We start from the raw sequence: 15,456 nt of genomic DNA, 5'->3' as shown, positions 1-15,456 counted from the left end.
GATGTGAAGACAACAACTCATGGCTTGATGAGAATACATCTAATCGGAGATCCCTCGGCACCCGCCAATCTCAAAGGCAAGCAGTGCACTGAATATATTCCTGCTTCTGCACCATCAAGTTTCAGCCCTTCTACTAGGATTATTTCCTGAACAAATTCCACAATTTCAAACTCAAATGTATGTGCATTCAACAGAGTTTGAATACTCAGACAAGAAATCCTCACCCTTCCTTCAAGGAAAACATAATGAGAAGGAAGTAGGTCGTCAAACGCAGCCACTGACAGGTAATCCACTCCTACCATCAGAGATCAAAATGGTTTCATTTCAGCATCAGACTTATGTGGTAACACTAATAGCTAAGAACATGCTGGTTCGGACAGCACTTTTTAAGCAGCAGGAGTTTAAGTTGACATTTATAGCCCTATTGAGAAGGGTGAAGCAACACTTGTAATAAAAACCAATAGAACTGGAAGCTGTGGCCAGGAAGGATAGCAATGCAGGAGCCTATTGGATCAGTGTGATTATATAGTGAAAAAAAAATTGCACTTTCTTTGTAATCCAAGAAGAAGAGACATGTAGAAGGGATCATCTGTGGCCAGAAATTTGCTATAAAAACTGTGTAAGAATATACAACTGTGCATAAGGTGAAGGTACTGAAACATACAGAACAAACATTAAAATTTTGAGCTTGAAAGAACAAAAGTTTCTTCCATCTAATAGAACTCAATGGCGAAAAGATTAATATGAAGCAAAAAATTTAAGTCTTACCCACAAGTTTGATGTCAGTATTATCGACAAGCCACTGTGCCCCATCTTTCATGAACCCAACATAACTTGTGTCAAATGCCTTCTTGTACATCAGGCCTCTGAAAATAATTTATGCAACAATAATCCCAATTGGATGCTTTTAGAAACTACCCGATAATGTGCTGAAGTTAAAGTATACTTTCATGAAACATTGTGTTATGAAATTATATTAAGCATAAATAAGAGACAATACTTTATTCGTCCAGACATTAACCCAAAGAAATTTTCTTTTGGCATGTAAGACTAAGCAGTTTTACTTCATAGTAATTATTTGGAAAAAAAAAAATTTATTGAACATTTAGCTCACATTTTATACTGCCAACATTCTACTCCCATTTGGCTGAACCACAAAAACAAAGCATTACATTCTAAGAAAATAAATACTCCCTCCGTCCCGCTTTAGCAGTCCCATTGACTTTTCTGCACTCGTTTTGTAAAAATGATAATAAATAGTTAAAGTGGAAAAATAATAAAGTAAAAAAGAGAATAATGTAGATGAGACCCTTCTCTATATTATTATCTTTTTTACTTTATTATTTCTCCACTTTAACTATTTATTATCATTTTTACAAAACGAGTGCAGAAAAGTCAATGGGACTGCTAAAGCGGGACGAAGGGAGTATTAACCAAAATGAATTTACTTCAGACAAAGAATTTTGTCTTCTTAACTTATTCTGTTTCTACAGTTTGCTATCTAAAAGATTTTTGCCACTAAATCACTCAAACAATAGAACTTTTGGCACAACCATCCATATATTGGAAAATCTCCACTTTGCCATGTATAGAACAATGATGATGATTGATGAGGATGAACTTGCTGATGTCCAAAAATAAAATTTCAATTCTCACTCTAGTAATGGAGAAAACTGCTACCATTCTTGTTCAAGACTTCTCCATTATAAAAAGAAGGTAACAATTTCCCTCCACTAGACCCAAAACATGTATATGGAACACATTTCTTACCATACCTATGCAAACTCAACAAATAGTCGTAAGAAGAGTTTAGGAGTTACCAGTAATATACCTGTCCGTATTTAGTGTTCTGAAGAGTACTCTTCGTACTCCCTTTGGAATATTTAAGGTCTTCATAACTTCAGCTAAAACATGGACATGGCAATAGAAAGAATGTGATGATTACTTTAGTTATTCAGCAAGCACATACCAATTTGTTCATATAGTAACAATCTAGTTATATAGCTCATACCAGTGATATTTTTGTCTCTTGGAACATCTACAAGCAATGCATTACCTATTCAAAATAATAAGAAAATCAAGAAAATTGAATTGTGATAAACATAATTACATCAAGGCTGTAACAGAACTCAAAAGAACAGATAATTTAATGGGTAACACAAGATCTTACAATAACCAATTTTACAATGACAGCCTGTCGCAAATTGATATTAAAACAGATAAAAATGACAATAATAAAGAGATCAGATTTCATGTATAGCTTATACTTTCGCTCATAAAATGACCAAAGTCAAGTAATCAGAATTCCTGTGTAGTTCATATATTCACATATGTAATGTTTGAGCAGAATGGAAATCCAACTAGGTAAGATTAACCATCTGTACTGTTCTACTAATCTTACATCAATCCTCAAGGTTCACCTATTAGTCACAACCAGGCTTATGGCATCAAAGGGGAAAATACCTATAGCGCCATATCCCCCAAACTGTTGTGCGGCATCTCTTTAGTTTTAAAACAAGAGCATATACTTTTAACTCTCAAAATCTGCTAAACCTCAGAACAAAGTGTAAACCTCTTTTCACTAACCCATCTATTTTAATATGAGTGAACAGTGAAGAGCTTTCAAGCTGATTGTGAGCAGAGTTTCAGGCCATTTCATGCAAGAACTTATTCAAAGGTGGTTCTAAACATTTCATATACAGTCCACATGCCCAAACTCAATTGGGAAGTTCTCTAAACTGAAGAAATAGGAGGACATGGTGCTGACAATTGATATCATTATTACCATTGGGGACTCGTACATACTATCAACACCATACCCTTCATCATAGTAATTCAGTAATTGTCATTCGTGTGCCCAGGTGCATCTACATATGTTCCACATTGAACAGGTATTTTCATCTCAGAGAAATTGTAGTCAGACCCATCCTTCATGCCCATCAATAGTGTAAGGAACTGCCCAAGTCCCTCAGTAGAATCACCCACCGGTGTATGAGTAAACTTATGAGTAATATCAAATATATATCCATTTTCATATGCTTCCATTCTTGAAGGAGCATCAGCAACCCCAACGCAATCACCCGACCCATCACCATACCCTTCTAGGTACACAACATCCCATGGTAGAATAACCATACTCAGGCAAGTAATTGCTTGCACGACAGAACAAATCAGTAAAGCATGCAAATCCCTCATTTCTCTCACAGTTGAAGCAAACTTAGACTGTCTTATTCGCCTTAGTCAGGCTAGATGGCTGTATAGATTCGAGTATATAGCTAGAAGTACGTAGACCACTTATTTAAAGCCTATATGTGCATTTATACGTACTAAAATCGAGAAAATCGGATGACAAGGTGAAACGGTGAAACCTAATCCACATAAGATATGTTTTACAACGCAGTTGTTATCAGAAGAATGCCCTTAGATTCATGCACCGAATTTGGTACTACTGAACAAGCAAAAAAGATCATCAACTTCTCACCGAATTAAGTAAGTAGTTCCTATGTAATTTAATCGAGCACGAAACATTCAACAATAGCTAGTGACATAACACCAGAATCACGCAGTCAGAATCCCCCATTTCTATGTCTTATTAGCTAAAAAAAAAACAGAAAACAATGAATTCATTCGGATAGTAAAAAAAGGCCAATTAGTTAAGTGATTGAATGGTACCATTGAGAACATCGAGGTCGAGCGTGTCAACGTCGAAGCCCGCATCGAAGTAGTGATCGAAGACGTGGCCAGGCGCATCGACGTGGGTCCCGGTGTGGGTGGGGAGCTTCATCTCGGAGTTATTAGCGAGCTCCCCCTTTTTGATGCTCTTAGCGAGCCACAGGAAGTGGCCGAGGCCGTCGGGGGACTCCCAGGACGGCATGTCCGGGTGGTACCGGTGGCTTATGTCGATGATACGGCCGCCTCCGTACACTTCGCGGCGCACAGGGACTAGATCATCGGCGGCGGGAGTCCAGGGCTGATCGAGTCCGTATGGCGGAGGATAAGCCTCGTTGGAGGTGGCGGAGGCGAACGGGAACAGCGTATGCGACAGAAGCAACGCAGATGTTAGCAGGAGGAGTTGCGGCGGAGTCATGTCGCCGGGAATCCAGCTTCAGAGAGAGTAAGATAATGGAATTTGGGGATAATGATTTGGTATTGCAACTTTTTAACTACTACTCGTTAACAAATTCAGCAACCAGCAAACATAGAAGATTCTTTCAACTAATTAATTTGATGAATCGAATATATACTGATTTAGAAATTTAAGAGTCTCGTGAATCATCCCGGTTTCAAGATTTTGTTTTTTCAGAAAAAGTATAGGCGCATTCAAATACACTTCTAAAATTGGTCAAGTATTGATTCACGGTCTATTTTTTATCTATTCCAATTTCCAAATTCCAACGGAAATAATCCATTTACAAAAATACAAACAATTTATCTCTACTTTACTATATTCTTCTATTTATTCTTTTTATTTAACAAACAAAATAAATCTGTCAAACTAAAACAGCAATATTAATTTACGGCCACAACAAAGAAAACAGGCAATAAAAATATAGTAACAAAGACAAGAAACTTAAAAATATTATATTTATCGATTAAACAAGGTTAAATCATCACAAAATATCATAAAGTTTTTCTATTTTGGTTCCTCCGATATTTTAAAATCGGAAAGAGATCACAATTGGTGTGAGAGACAGAAAATCATGTGGACTAAATAACTGACAACTCAAACGACTTCGTTTGTTAAGATATTAATCGATGTCATTTCATCAAACTAAAACAGCAGAGGCAGAGATTCCAGATGTATCCGCTGCCCCGATTCAAGCTTGAGCACCGCTGGAACGTTTTTTGCTTCTCTTCGGAATCCGCCTGCTTATTGCCAGATTTTCTAGGCAGTGGCAGTAAGGGAAGAGCAGCGGGCGAGGGTGGTGGGGTGCAAGGCGTTGTTTTACTTGGACCCATCCAAAAATAGCTCAACTGCGGAGGAGGATTCCTGGTCGAAGCTCTCACGAAAGACTCGTAAAGTTGACTTCAATTAAGAAAAAAGGAGGCATTGAAGCAAATGTGCTGCTTGACGGTGTTTGGAGTATTATTTTATTTCTTCGACCAAAACAACATTGTTTAGTATACGTCAACAACCTAATCACACGTCCTCAGTTTACGAGACGCGTGCGTCACTTACATCAGAATACATCTAATGGGTGAACCCTCAGAACCAACCAATCTCAAAGGCAAGCAATGTACAGAGTATATTCCAGCTTGAACATCATCAAGTTTTAGCCCTTCAACTAGGATGATTTCCTGCAAATTTTGACCACAATTAAATACACTGTTTTGCAGTTGGTGTTACATGCTCCGAAAATTCAATTATTTAGACAAAAATATAAGATGAGATCAACAACGGATATAAGTTCATTTCAAAACTTAAACTCCAAAATCAGCTGATGGTATCTAAATGCAAGCAGACATATAAGCAGAGAGCACGGTATTTGAAAGGCCCAACTTACCTTGCTTTTAAGAAAAACAAGATGAGCAGTGGTTGCATAATCGAAAGCACCAACAGACAAGTAATCAGTTCCTGCAATGGAAATGGTTCATCAAGATCAGTTCACAAACAACAAGTGCAGGGAATTGTTAAAATAGCACATGAAAGCAGTTCTACTGTTATGTCTTACCCACAAGTTTAACATCAGTGTTATCTACAAGCCACTGTGCTCCATCTTCCGTGAATCCAACGAAACTCGAATCAAATTCCTTTTTGTACATTAGGCGCCTGAAAAACACCCGTGGACAAATCCCCAACTGGAAAAGCTTAAAAGCCTTAAAAATGGAATCAGTGAGCCGGTTTAATAATTTAAAGAGTGTTTAGAGTGTCTCACTTATGCAGAATGAAAAATGAGAAATACAGACTCTAAAGCCAAATACAAGCTTTGAGATGCTGAACCGGAAAACACAAAATGTCCTTAACCACATCAAAATGAGACCAGCTGACCAGAGTCATGCAGCACAAGAGCGAAACTATAAAGTTGCTTGATTAAGTTAAAATTACCTATCTGTATTTAGTGTCCTGAAAAGTACTCTTTTCACACCCTTGGGAATGTGTAAGGACTTCACTACTTGAGCTGAAATAGAGAAAACCAAAGAGATGAAAAGTGGAACGAAAGGACTAGGAAACAAGCACATCTACTCCAGCACATATATTTGAATCTATCATGAATGCAACTTTAGCATACCAGTAATATTCTTGTCTCTGGGAACATCTACAAGCAACGCAGGACCTGTCCAAACGCACAATTCATGACATTATAAACCATCAAATGTTAGCATATCTATATCTATATCAACGCAGAAGTTTAATACAACTCATTAACTAAACAAACCAAGCTTGACAGTATTTGGCATGTTAACTCGTGAGCAAGCTCATTATATAAGAACACGGAAATGAGGTGAACGGATTCCTAATGAACAGACCTCTTCAATTAGAGGGGAGTTTATAAATTGCTCATCTAAGAAGCAGGATATTATATAAGCCATATGAGACATTAAACCTTCACATCCAATTAAAAATGAAGTAGTAAACCGATTTGGGTAGAAACTAAGCTGACTACTAAAACAGAGATCATTCTATATAGCGTTTTAAAAGTGATAACCTAATTGCAGTGCAAAAATCCAATTCGAGCGGAAATCAACAAATGTAGAGTGAATTAAAGACATGAATTTGACCATTGAGTACTCTGAGGTCAAGGGAATCGACATCAAACCCTTGATCAAAGTAGTTGTCGTAGTAATGGCCCGGCGCGTCGACGTGAGTTCCGGCGTGAAGGGGCAGCTTCAACTCGGAGAAATTGAAGTCGGAGCCATTCTTCATGCTCCTCAGAAGGGTGAGAAACTTGCCAATTCCGTTAGGGTAAGTGCCCGCCGGTGTATTAGGAGTGAAGCTATGAGTGATATCGTGTATTTCTCCACCTTCGTAGGCTTCCTTCCTTAGAGGCGCATCGTTGGAATTGGACGGTGAAACAGCACAAGCAAGGATACAAATTGCTAGAGCAATAACAGGAATCCTCATCTCTCTCACTTTCATCAAAGAGTCTGTGTTTGTGGTGGGATTGATTGAAATTTTACTGTGTTTTAGGAGTAGTTAATAAACACAGGTTGTGACCAAGATTTCCCGGCTCCGCATTTCGGACAAATTGTACCTTTTCAATTCCAAGTCCAACCACCCCCTCCCCCAACTTCAATTCTATCCAATCTGCAAAGCATAATCAAAAATCAAAATTTACCATATCAAATTTTGACCAATTTAATACAATCGGTGTCCCTGAAGTCGGGGGCCAAGTGCAAGAGTGTTGAAAGGGAACACTTTTTATTTTGTTTAAATTTTTAATTTAATTGATTGTTGACTGTTTGATTCATATTTCATGGAATTAGAATTTCTGGTGTAATTGTTGAGTGACGTAAAGGTCGAGACTATGATGTGTTCTTTAAATTTCTATTTATTTAATTATAAATAAAATATTTGTAAGTAGTACTAATACGTGATCGGGTGCATTTTAATTTATTTCCTTTTTGAAGGTATTGAAGAGTGAAGGTATTGAATATTTATTAGAGCTACTCCAAGGGAAGAAGGTAAATGTAAAAAGTATATTATGTTTATATCTTTTTAAAAAGTGCAATATATCTTTTTGAAAATCAATCAACTCCAAGGATAAAAGGTACTCATATAAAAAGATATATTATTTAAAATAAAATAAAATAATAGTACAAAAATATTAAAAAAACATAAAGTGTAATACCTTCTCAAATATCTTCCCCTTGGAGAATGACTTTTTTATGAAAAGAAGGTAAATATGGTGGTTATATGATTTTACCTCTCCATTGATGGAGAGGTAAAGATACCTCTTCAAAATGAGAAAAAATATAATACCTTCTCAAATATCTCTTTCCTTGGAAAATGATTTTTTATGAAGAAAAGATAAATATGATAGTTATATTAGTTTACCTGTCAATTTACCTCTCCTCTCGGAGACGCTCTTACATTCTTATAAATCCTTATGAGTTTATGGTTGATTCATGTTTGATTTGTTGGAATCATAATTGGTTAAAGGTATTTTTAATGTAATTAATATTCCATATAAGTATATTATGAGAAAATGATGACAAGGTCCAAACTTAAAAATACTGTTAAGATATCAGAGGAACCAAACTTAATAATATTCCATATAACAAGATTTGTTAAATAAGATAAGAAATGCAGGTTTCGTGTCAAGATAAGCTCGGTTGAAGGTTTTTTCGTTGTTGTTTGGTAGACAAGAAATTATCTAGATTTTGTATTAATAAATCATAATAAATGAGGTAGAAATGCTATCCGACCAAATTTGTGAGATACATATCTTTGTATTTTAAGGAAAAATTTGCGGGCTCGGATGGGCCATAGAAAAAACTACGGGCTGACATAATAGGTTAACTATTATATCAAACACTTAGAAATAGTCATATAAGTATCTATATCTAGGCATTACTAACTTATCAAACGAGCCCTAGTGTATTCAGCATATTACATAAGGTAACGTGGGTGTGGTGCACCAAAACGGCGCCGTTCAATCTCCATTTGAATAAAATTCCATTTTCCATAATTAAACCCACCGATTCCATCACCTTTCTTTTCATCTTTTACTCCTTAATTAAACCCCTTGCCCAGATTATTAGTACAAACTTAAAGTATAGAATTGGAAGAGTAAAGTCGTAATAATTTTTATATTGGAATTTGATTGATCAGATTATTTCATAGAATTCTTCTTTCAAAAACCAGCAAACACTCAAACCAAAAACCGCAAGAAGTCTATATGCAAAAAAACTTCAAACCATTCTTTCACCACTCTCTTAGAGTAACAATATTTATGTACCCCAGTTTTAAAATCTTGCTATTATTACACTCTCTTCGTCTTTAGTTTCTGGATCCAACTCTACATTCTAATATTTTCAATCCTAAAGGTATAATTTTAACGGTGCAAAAGTATAATTAAGAAGACTTGACCTTTTAATTTTTCTTGTTTCTATAATTATACAAGTACTGCCTTATCCTTAATATTCTCCCAGATTTTCTCCGAATTAAAATCCTCTCATTTTCCAATCATATCTCACATTTATCACCATGGCCGCCGCCAGCGTACTTCTCCTCTTCCTCCTCCTAGCGGCCATGTCGCCTTCCCTCTCATCCACCATCCCCTCCGAGACCGCCGCCCTCCGCGCATTCAAATCCGCCGTGAAGCCTTCCTCCATCCCTCCATCCTCCTGCCTCGCCACGTGGAACTTCTCTGCCGATCCATGCGCCACCCCACGCATCACCGACTTCACCTGCGGCATCACGTGCGCCGGCGACCGAGTCGTCCAACTCACCCTGGACTCGCAAGGCTACTCAGGCACGCTCACCCCACTCCTCTCCCAACTCACTCAACTCGTCACCCTCGACCTCGGCGAGAACGACTTCCACGGCCCCATCCCCCCTTCCATCGCCTCCCTCCCCAATCTCCAAAACCTAATCCTCCGCTCCAATTCCTTCTCCGGCCCTCTCCCGCCCTCAATCGCCGCCGCCAAATCCCTCCAGACGCTCGACCTCGGCCGCAACTCCATCTCCGGCCCCCTCCCCGACCTCAGCCCGCTCCCCGCCCTCACCAGCCTCGATCTCAGCTACAACAACCTCACCGGCCCAATCCCCCGCCTCCCGCCCAATCTCGTCGAATTGGCTCTCAAGGCCAACTCGCTCTCCGGCTCACTCACCGAGACCTCCTTCGCCGAGTTGACTCACCTGATGGTGGTCGAGCTCGCCGAGAACTCGCTCTCCGGCGCCGTGCCGTCGTGGCTCTTCCTCCTCCCGTCCGTGCAGCAGATCGACCTCGCCAAAAACGGCATCACGAGCGTCTCCGTCGCCGCGCCGCTGGCTGAGTCGGACTCGGACAGCGAGCTCGTGGCCGTGGATTTGAGCTACAACAAGCTGGAGGGGCTGTTGCCGGAGAAATTCTCCGATTATCCGGAGCTGCGATCGCTGGCGCTGAGCTACAACAAGTTCGTCGGGCCGATCCCGGGGCAGTACGGCAGGGAGGGATCGTCGCTGCGGCGATTGTACCTAGACGGGAACTACCTGAACGGTTCGGCGCCGCAGGGGTTTTTCTCGGGCAACGGGCAGGTGTCGGGCAGCTTCGGAGATAATTGCCTGCGGAGCTGTCCATCGGCATCGGAGCTTTGTTTGAAATCGCAGAAATCCGCCTTCATTTGCCACCAAGCATATGCTGGGAAGTGGGATCTAATTGCCTAACGTAAACACTCGTGCGAAAGATTTTAGAATATTGAACACTAGATTTATTTTCAAATTATACTAGTACTATGCTTTTCGGTCAAATTATGGTCGTTTCATGAGTTTTGAAATTACAATGGAATATATAAAGAATGAATGGCTTGTATTTGATGGTGATAAAAAATATTAAAAGAATGAAAATGTTATTCTTTAATATTTCATTTATATATGATTTGTGAATATTATTAATACAGTATAAGAATGGAATGAAATTAATTGAAATATAAATAATATACGTATATTACCGGCGTCCATTGATGAGACAATTGAGAAAAACTAAAATTCTTTGATTTAATATTTCAATTTCAAAGTACATTCCAATTTCAAAATCGGCGAGACACACAAAAATTAGAACAAATTTATAATTTAAATAGCTATTAACTTTTTAAATATCACATGATATACTTCCGGTATTGCCTAATCATGAACATTGAACAAATTGTCCGGTAGTCATAAATTTTGGTCCAATTTATATTTGTCGCCCAACTTTAAAAAATCGGTTGAAAATTGAAATAATTATGAGATTTAACGTTATTTGTAATTATCACATAACTAAATATTCCGTCAAATAGGCCACGTGGGCCAATTGAAAACATAGTTAAACCTAAGTTTTTAACCCAATTTTTAAATTAGCAAGATTGACTAAAAAAATTTAATTTTCACGGTCTTTTTCAGTAATTTTCCCCAAAACAAACTAGAAATTAGGCAATATTCCAAAAAAACGCAAGAAATTCTGTAATTTTCCCCAAAATAAACAAGAAATTCATAAACGTGAAATATTGAATAAACAATAAGCACAAACAAATCAACAAAAATAATCTCATACATGATGAATGATGGAAAGAAACAAAACCAATGAATCTTAACGACTATCTGGCAGATTAAATAGCAGTAACCAAGAAATTAGAGATATTGAAAGAAGGCGGCATGAAGAGCTTCTGCCTCTCCCAACGGCCGATGTCGTTGCGGTAGAGGGACGGGTGCCTGTCGATGCTCCAGAAGCACTTGGTGCACCTCGATCGCACCGTGTACACCCAGAAGAACCCATGACTGCCCGGATGGATGTACAGGTAGCACCACCGCATAGGGAAAGCCACGTGCGTGAAGCTGAACCGGTACGTGCTGTTTGGTGCCAGCTCGTACAACGAGTCTCCCTTGTGCGTCAACTGGCACATGAACCACACCGGGGTCTGCCCGTCGTTTGCCAGCGTTATTTCGACCTCCGGTAGCATCCCCTGCGCCCCAGTCCCTGGGATCACCATGCAGAGAATCGCCCCCACCAATGCAGCCGCGGCCCAGGCCGCCACCGCGTTAGTTTGTCCCGTGGTGGCCATAACATGAATGTAAGGGAAGGAATGGGATGGTCTCTACTTTATGGAAACTGAATGCCTTCTCATGCCTTCATTTTTTGTGTGTGGTATAGACATGATATATATTTTTAGAATGTATGGTGTGATAAAATAGAGAATTCACAACATCCACTAGATTAAAAACACAACCAATGATATGTGCTATAATTACTATAGTAAACAACCTTGCAGGATAAAATTAAGTAAGAAAATAGAGAAATTGCAAACAAAATTTTCTTACATTTTATCATTAGGAGCATACTCTCCTGGTAACAAAATTTGATGAGATGACCACTGCCAACTGGGGAGATACACGACTTAGAGCTTAAGGTAGACGAATTCCTCAACGGCCGAGATTTCACCAATCCTCTTCAACGACTGCTTGCTTGGTTCTTCATCTACTCCAATGGCCATCACAGCTTGCTTCCTCGGGGCTATCCTTCCAACGCTCATGAAGCTCACATTCACGTTTTCCTCTCCTAGAATGCTACCCACTTTCCCAATCATTCCTGGCTGATCGACTTGCCTGCACAAAATCAGACTGCCTTCCAAGCTCACGTCCACTTCAAAAGACCCCACCTTCGTTAGATGTGGAATTCCGTCCTTGACCCGACCTTCAACTGTGACCTCACCAGAATCAGAGATGGCACTGGCGAATTTTGACTCCACATTTGCAATTTGGACTTGGACAGACTCGAGTGGGTTTTCAGGTGAGCCGTCCAGGATGATACGTTCTTCAGTTATGCGGAGTCCTCTCTGTTTGGCTGTGAAATCAGCATTCACCAAATTCACGAAGACGCTTGAGATGGGCTCTATCAGACCCTTGGTGATCATGGATCGGAGCAACCTCGTGTCCAGATCGTCTGGCGCCCTTGCAGATGCATATGTAACTTTCACAGATTTCACGCCGTCCCCACCTGCAACTAACTGAACAGCAAGCCTGCCAAGCTTTTCACCAAGGGCAACATAGGGCTTCAGCTCGGTGAGAACCTGCATTCAAGGAAATCGTATATAAAACCATCAGCAGCTTATAGTTTCCTTCACAAGGAGTGCCGGATTGCTAAAGAGTTCATCAAACGAAATGATTTGATTATGACAATGAAGGGTTAGGGCAGAGCATGAGCAGTTTCACCAAATGCATCACTTGGCCCAAGTGGATCATTTCTGAATTCTAATGCCAGAGAACTATATTATGTTAATGAGTATCATGTTTATTACATGCTCCAAAGAAATACATCCCACAATGCCTCATTCAGGCTAAAGTTCACATTCACAATCGAGGACACAAGAAACCTACTAACACTTTTTGAGTACCTGAGCAGGCACCATAGGTGCATTGACAGCAGTTGCAGCGAGTTCCCCCTTTAGCGCACCCACCACAGCTTCAGCTATTTCAATAGCAACTCCTTCCTGGGAGTAAAACACGTCAAATTATAAACACAAGCAAGCAGAAATACAGAGGAACTGAGAAAGCAGTTGATATAAAACCAAGCTGAGAAGTGTTCAACAAACCTGAGCTTCCATCGTGCTGGCGCCAAGATGTGGTGTAGCAATCACATTTTCATGCTGTACCAACTTGCTATCCTTGGGCGGTGGCTCGACTGTGAAGACATCCAGTGCAGCCTGGAAAGAGAGACAAGAAAACCACAAGTGCTTCTTAACAAAATGATCCGCTTAAATATCAATTAGTATTAACTTATAGTAGCTACTTCATAACAAAAAGTATACCTGTGCTACAATGCCAGCATCAATGGCCTTCACCAATGCTTCTTCATCAATCACACCTCCACGAGCAACATTTATTATTCTAACACCCTTTTTCATCTTTGCAAAATTTTCATCATTGAGAATTTTAGAAGTAGCAGCGGTGAGGGGCATGTGAAGTGATATGAAATCAGCTGTTGAAATAGCCACATCAAAGCTCACAAGTTGTACGCCTATTGCATGAGCACGGTCAGCTGGGGCATAGGGATCGTGCGCAATGACATGCATACCGAGCCCCTTGGCACGCCTAGCAACTTCTGATCCAACCTTACCAAAGCCCATCACTGCCAGTGTCTTACCAACAAGAGACACACCAACGTATTTGTTCCTCTCCCATTTACCTGGATAGATAGATTGCAACACGATTACTTATAGAAAGTCGTCGTTAATAACAAGAATAAACCCCTTAAACCTCATACTAAAGAGGCAAATTTAGCAAAGAAAAAACTAATAAAGCTGTATTATGCTAGTGAAAAACAACCTCTTCAAAAGTCTAATTGTCATGAGCATTGTGATTAACAAACCATTAAACCCTAACTGTAAATTAATTAGCCTAATTGAATTGAATTGGAAAGGTTTGATACCTAATTGAATCAAACTCCATAAAAATAGTAATCATATCCAATGAATGACTGACCAGCTTTAACAGAAGCGTCGGCTTGAGCGATGTTCCTGGCCATGGCAGTAAGCAGAGCTATGCCGTGCTCGGCGGCGGCGACGGTGTTGGCAGTGGGAGCATTGACGACGAGGCAGCCGTGCTCGGTGGCGGCGGCCAGATCCACGTTGTCGATCCCGACGCCAGCCCTGCCGACGACCTTGAGCCTGCCGGCGGAGGACTCGAAGACGTCGCGGTTCACTTTGGTGCCGCTCCTGACAATGAGGGCATCGCAGAGGGAGATCTTGGTGCAGAGCTCCTCGGGGCTGAGGTTGTAGGAGCAATCAACGTTGGCGAACTCCTTGAGGAGGTTGAGGCCGGCCTCTCCCAGTTTCTCCGACACGAGAATCGTCGGCTTGGCGTCCATGGAGAGGACGACGAGGCGGCGGGGCTGGAGGTCGCGGTGGTGGCGGAGAGAGAGGCTGCTGAGGCCGAGGGGCCGGTGGCGCAGCCATGTGGCGGTGGTGGACGGCGACGACAGTTGGAGGCTTGCCGACGAAGCTGACGCCGCCATTTCAGAAACGGTGTCGTCCGGGTGTGGTGGGTGCTAAAATGCACTGGGGATGGGAGGGAGTGGAGACTGATGAAGTCGGGGGGTATTTTTAACTTTTATCGATTGTCCATTTTGGGTAAAATGGGAATTTCCAGATTCTCAATGTCCATTTCAATTTTCAAACAGTCTGACACTCTGGCAGTGAATGAAAATCGGTTACTTAATCCAAAAAGAATGACATATGAATGCGATGTTTTAGAAATCGGATCGGCAAGTGAACCAGTAAGATTATCGGTTTACGGTTCAACTAGTCCAACCGGTTGGACTATTGGTCGAACCGGAACACTGTACAAACATATACATAAATATTTATTTTATATTTACACGCGCATACACAATCAATTACCGTATTTAAATTAATAGCTACACATAATTAGTTAATTACTTATAAGGAGCCGTTTCGTTATCAAGATGTGTTATTAATGCTTTCGGGCCCAAATTTGGTTTATTATCAGGATCTGTCTTACACAATGATAATCCCATTATTTGGTTCCTCCACTCAACCAATTACAATAATCTCATCTCATTGTTTGGTTACTTTTGGTCGTATTGTTAGTAGTCTTGTAGTGACCCTTTTGTCCCTAAGGTTCTTCAAATATTTCGATGAAATTGAGTGTAAATACCGCGCCTCCTTCTTCATTTTTCACACTTCGCGCTTCCTTTCATTCTCGCAGCGAGGAAACCCTACACAGAAAGTGACTGCCTCAGGTCGTCGACGGCTACGAACATACTCAATCTCAGGTTAGATTTACTGATTTTGTGGCCAGATATCCATACGATTCCGTGA

At 40.3% G+C, this 15,456-nt stretch overlaps 4 protein-coding genes across 6 annotated transcripts; 1 reads left to right on the top strand and 3 right to left on the bottom strand.

Annotated features, from left to right (window-relative positions):
* On the bottom strand, positions 1-4,320 carry LOC125192699 (cyclase-like protein 2). Of its 2 annotated transcripts, none has more exons than XM_048090328.1 (6): positions 3,673-4,320; positions 2,012-2,056; positions 1,832-1,904; positions 769-866; positions 225-295; positions 1-130 (listed from the first exon to the last, which is right to left on the bottom strand). In XM_048090328.1, the coding sequence occupies exons 1-6, from the start codon at positions 4,085-4,087 to the stop codon at positions 122-124; spliced, it is 711 nt and encodes a 236-aa protein (XP_047946285.1). In that variant the 5' UTR covers positions 4,088-4,320; the 3' UTR covers positions 1-121. The 2 variants fall into 2 exon arrangements, with proteins under 2 accessions (XP_047946285.1, XP_047946284.1); XM_048090327.1 differs by having other exon boundaries at positions 7-146; positions 3,673-4,315.
* A 730-nt stretch (positions 4,321-5,050) lies between these two features.
* Positions 5,051-7,311, bottom strand: LOC125192692 (cyclase-like protein 2). Its single transcript, XM_048090320.1, has 6 exons — positions 6,721-7,311; positions 6,231-6,275; positions 6,047-6,119; positions 5,673-5,770; positions 5,505-5,575; positions 5,051-5,298 (listed from the first exon to the last, which is right to left on the bottom strand). The coding sequence occupies exons 1-6, from the start codon at positions 7,076-7,078 to the stop codon at positions 5,176-5,178; spliced, it is 768 nt and encodes a 255-aa protein (XP_047946277.1). The 5' UTR covers positions 7,079-7,311; the 3' UTR covers positions 5,051-5,175.
* Positions 7,312-9,103: 1,792 nt separating this feature from the next.
* On the top strand, positions 9,104-10,513 carry LOC125193399 (leucine-rich repeat receptor protein kinase EMS1-like). The gene has a single exon (XM_048091181.1). It carries the CDS (start codon positions 9,149-9,151, stop codon positions 10,307-10,309), a length of 1,161 nt encoding a protein of 386 aa, XP_047947138.1. The 5' UTR covers positions 9,104-9,148; the 3' UTR covers positions 10,310-10,513.
* Positions 10,514-11,182: 669 nt separating this feature from the next.
* Positions 11,183-14,703, bottom strand: LOC125195707 (D-3-phosphoglycerate dehydrogenase 3, chloroplastic-like). Of its 2 annotated transcripts, XR_007171775.1 has the most exons (6): positions 14,099-14,703; positions 13,426-13,802; positions 13,210-13,320; positions 13,012-13,107; positions 11,939-12,687; positions 11,183-11,747 (listed from the first exon to the last, which is right to left on the bottom strand). XR_007171775.1 is itself a non-coding variant. In XM_048093878.1 (5 exons), exons 1-5 carry the CDS (start codon positions 14,628-14,630, stop codon positions 12,016-12,018), a joined length of 1,788 nt encoding a protein of 595 aa, XP_047949835.1. In that variant the 5' UTR covers positions 14,631-14,703; the 3' UTR covers positions 11,817-12,015. The 2 variants fall into 2 exon arrangements, 1 of the variants encoding a protein (XP_047949835.1); XM_048093878.1 differs by lacking the exon at positions 11,183-11,747 and having other exon boundaries at positions 11,817-12,687.
* Positions 14,704-15,456: the final 753 nt, after the last annotated feature.

This window comes from Salvia hispanica, chromosome 6 (genome assembly GCF_023119035.1).
Source record: "Salvia hispanica cultivar TCC Black 2014 chromosome 6, UniMelb_Shisp_WGS_1.0, whole genome shotgun sequence".
NCBI lineage: Eukaryota > Viridiplantae > Streptophyta > Magnoliopsida > Lamiales > Lamiaceae > Salvia > Salvia hispanica.
Note: the sequence above shows the minus strand (reverse complement) of the source record. Positions and strands in the feature narration are given on the sequence as shown.